Below are 4,171 nucleotides of genomic sequence, written 5' to 3' on the forward strand. Positions count from 1 at the left end.
CCCAGATGGAGACGGTCCAGGAGCTGATTCCCCTGGCCAAGGAGCTGATGGCGCAGAAGCCCAGCGCGAAGCTGGTGCGAATGTACGTGCTGGGCGGCGTGCTGGCGCTCTTCGGCGCCGTGCTCGGCCTGATGGAGGCCGTGTGCGGCCCCTTCGCGGCCGCCGGCCGCCGGCGGGAGCGCGAGGCGACCCTGGCCGAGCTGCGGGCCCCCGGGGGGAGTGGCCCCGCGGGAGCAAGGCAAGCCGCTGGAGGCAGTCCAGGGCTGCCGGGCCCTGTCCAACCGGCTGCACGCCTCCTAGGAGCTCGGGGGCCGGCGGAGGGAAGGGAAGCGAGACCCCGGAGAGGGGCGAGTGAGCCAGAGCCGGAAAGGCAGGCTCGAGTGGGCGTCCTGTGCTGTCTGAACTTGCTTCTGAGAAGCCACCGACTTCTAGAACTGAACTACCACGCGGATCCACCAAAAGGAACTTGGGACTGAGTTCGCTGCTGTGCAGCACTGCAGGAAGATGCCATGTCCAAAGCTAGGTACCTTCGAGCCACCTGAGTGCATCTGGCATTTTGCACGAGGGTGAAAGGAGGAGAAACGCTTTTTTATATTATTGTTGTTGTTATTATTATTATTACAGTGACTGCGTTTTGAAATAAAAAAACGTTTTGTATATATCTCAGCATCTGATTCCTGAGGGGGTGGAGGGGGGCACAGTTGCCTAGCATGGGCTCCAGGGAGGGCTGACGTGCTGGGGTCTTACCTAAGGCCAGTGGACTGAGCGTCCACTGAAGACCAGGCAACTTTCGCTTCACTGCTCCCCGACTCTGATATTGATGTTACAGGCTTGTAAGCCTGTTGAGAATTTATTTTTGCTTTGTGTTAAGAATGGCAAGACAGAAGCTTTTCTAAGTCCCACCAGACTTCGCATTTCAAGCTCAGAAGATAAACAAGCTAGAGTAAGTGAAAGAGAGATGCTGTTTAACTCTAGGGCAGAGAACCTGTTTGCCATCTCACACCTGTGCACCAGAGGGCCCTGTTAACAGCTCTTCCCTCCTAACTGTATTTGGGGGCGAGGGGGGCAAGGAGGAAAACTAGCTAGCTGCCAGGAGAAGAGGGAAGGCAATCTCCCAAGAACATTTCATTGAATGTCTAGCTCCACCTAGCCTTCCTCCTCACCAACTGAATCACAGTGGGAAGCTCTCATTTAAGAGGGGGAAAGACTGGTCATCACAGGCTTGAGTCCCCTTCCTCCAGGGACAGAGGTTCCTTTGTGCTAATAACTAGTCTCCGTGGCTCTGTAGGGCTCAGCATATCAGCATAAAAAGTGACTAACAGTGGCTTTTAAAGAAGTAGCTAGGGGCAGGAGCCTGAAGCCACTCTCCTCCTGCCCTTGCCAGGTACGGACATTTCACTCTCACCATCCATGGCTGTGGACTTTTGCCAAATGTAGCAAGGATCCTGCCATTGCCTCTGACCAGACTGTCTCTCCACTACCACCCTCTTCTGCTCCCCCCACCCCCCCCCAACACACATGCCCTTCCACTTTATTTCTGCCAGCTCACATCCTACCCAGTGTTTCTGGCCCTCATCAAGTGGCATGTCTGCCTGAAATCTATCACTCCAAACAAAAGAGCAGTGAGATTAACCAAGAGAAAAGACATGGATTTAAAGCAAAAGAATAGCAGTGGAACCACTGTTCTCCCAGTTTTCAAAATGGGAAACTTGGCCCTGTATAACACTGGAGTGGGCTGCCATTTCCTTCTCCAGTGCATGAAAGTGAAAAGTGAAAGTGAAGTCGCTCAGTCCTGTCCAACTCTCTGCGACCCCATGGACCGTCTACCAGGGTCCTCCGTCCATGCGATTTTTCAGGCCAGAGTACTGGAGTGGGGTGCCATTGCCTTCTCTGAAGGAGACATAACCTCGTCTTAAATGTCCAGAAAAGGTCTCAGAAGTTCACCCCATCTTATTCTTCCCGTTTTCCTTCCCAAGCGCCTCTCTTACTCTATTATTCTTCCACCGATGCAGCCGCTCCTTGGTCCAGCTGTCAATATCTCAAACCGCCTCCCGCAGTCTCTAATATATTCGCCTCAAAACACTCACTGCAGGACCAGGGTTTCGCCCTTCCTTCATCCTGCTGCTCCTCCATCGAAGGCATCAGCGCCTAAACTCCTGTCCAAGGTTTTCCAGCGTCTCCATGATCTACCCACATCTCAGCCCTCCCACCTGATGCCCTGCGTGAGCCCCCAGGACCCTCCTCATCCCTTCTGGCCTTTCCCACCTTTGCTCACATCCCTCTTCCTGTGCCCACCCACAGTGCCCACACCTTTTGCAACCACAAACCTCAGGTTCCCCAAGAGAGGGATAGTTTCTAATATTGCACTTCTTGTCACACTGTACTCACGTATTCCGGATTTTGTTTTAGAAGGCGATGCCTATGATTTTTGTTTGCCTATACATAAAACTACATACATTTTACATATGTCCCTAAATATACAGGAAATGCCTGTGTATTTTTAGCTTTGAAGGTTATGCCTCATGTCTGTACATGGAGAAACTACCCAACACAGTTAAATCCAAGCCACCAAAATCTTATCTGTCCTCACTGACCTTGTCATTCCTCGGAGTTCATTCAGCCTGGGTCTCATAGTGGGTCACACACTAATGGACTTTGTAGTCCCTGTTGTTTTGTGGAGGTAGTCATCTCTCTAAGTCTTCTTTGTGTCTTTCACATTTTTAAAGTTTTTTTTTGTGCACGTGGTTTAAGTCACATAATATAAAACATGCTATCTTAACCATATTTCATTGTAGAGCTCAGTAGCACGAAGCATATTCACGTTGTTGTCTAACTCCCAACCATCATCCATCTTTCACATTTCTCACCTTCCGAAACTGAAACTGTCCCCACTAAACATGAACTCCCCATCCCTTCTCAGTGGACTTTCTCACTCTATGAATTTGGCTATTCTAGGTACCTCGTGTAAGTGGAATCAAACGTTATTTGTCTGCACCTTATGTATATATACACTGGAATGCACTTTTAAGGTTAATACATGTCCTACAAACAGAGTGGACCTTTTATCCCTTGTACTACTCAGTAGGTTCTCACTAGCTATCTGTTTTGTGCATGAAAGTGAAAGTGAAAGTGAAGTCACTCAGTCGTGTCTGGCTCTTTGGGACCCCATGGACTGCAGCCTATCAGGCTCCTCTGTCCATGGGATTTTCCAGGCAAGAGTATTGGAGTGGATTGCCATTTCCTTCTCCAGGGGATCTTCCCGACCCAGGGATCGAACCCAGGTCTCCCGCATTGTAGACAGACGCTTTACCATCTGAGCCACCAGCATAGTAGTGTATATATGTCAATTTCAATCTTTGCATTTATCTCACCCCTCTTGTCCCCTCTTGGTGCCCATATGTTTGTTCTCTACATCTATGTCTCTACTTTCTGCTTTGCAATTAGGTTTAACTGTACATTTTTCCAGATTCCACATACATGCATTAACATAAAATATTTGTTTCTCACTTTCTGACTTACTTCACTGTGCTTGACTGTCTCTTGGTCCATTCACATCTCTGCAAATGGCACAATTTCATTCCTTTTTATGGCTGAGTAATATTCTACCGTATATAGGTATCACATTTTCTTTACCCATTCCTCTGTCAATGAACATTTAGGTTGCTTCCACGTCCTGGTTCTTGTAAATAGTGCTGCAATGAACATTGGGGTACATGTATCTTTGGGAATTATGGTTTTCTCCAGGTATAAGCACAGGAGTGGGACTGCTGGGTCATACGGTAGTTTTATTTTTAGTTTTTTAAGGAGCCTCGATACTGTTCTCCATAGTGGCTGTACCAATTTGCATTCTCACCAACAGTGTGGAAACAGTCCCTTTTCTCCACATCCTCTCCAGCATTTATTGTTTGTAGAGCTTTTGATGATGGCCTTTCTGGCCAGTGTGAAATATTACCTCATTGTAGTTTTGATTTGCATTTCTCTAATAACTAGTGATACTGAGCATCTCTTCATGTGCCTCTTGGCCATCTGTATGCCTTCATTAGAGAAATGTCTATTTAGGTCTTCTGCTCGTTTTTTTCATTGCTTTTTTTTTTTTTTTTGGTATAGGCTCCATGAGTTGTTTGTCTGTTTTGGAAACTAAACCCTTGCAAGTTTCTTCATTTGCAAATAT

General features: G+C 47.9%; 1 protein-coding gene across 1 annotated transcript; it reads left to right on the plus strand.

The window, feature by feature from the left end:
• The first annotated feature begins 5 nt into the window (after window positions 1–5).
• G0S2 (G0/G1 switch 2) lies at window positions 6–659 on the plus strand. Its single transcript, XM_010836862.1, is given in 2 exon segments — window positions 6–220; window positions 222–659. Coding segments are annotated over 2 exon segments (294 nt in total). The 3' UTR covers window positions 301–659.
• The last annotated feature ends 3,512 nt before the right edge of the window (window positions 660–4,171 follow it).

This window comes from Bison bison, unplaced genomic scaffold, assembly GCF_000754665.1.
Source record: "Bison bison bison isolate TAMUID 2011002044 unplaced genomic scaffold, Bison_UMD1.0 scf7180017864067, whole genome shotgun sequence".
NCBI lineage: Eukaryota > Metazoa > Chordata > Mammalia > Artiodactyla > Bovidae > Bison > Bison bison.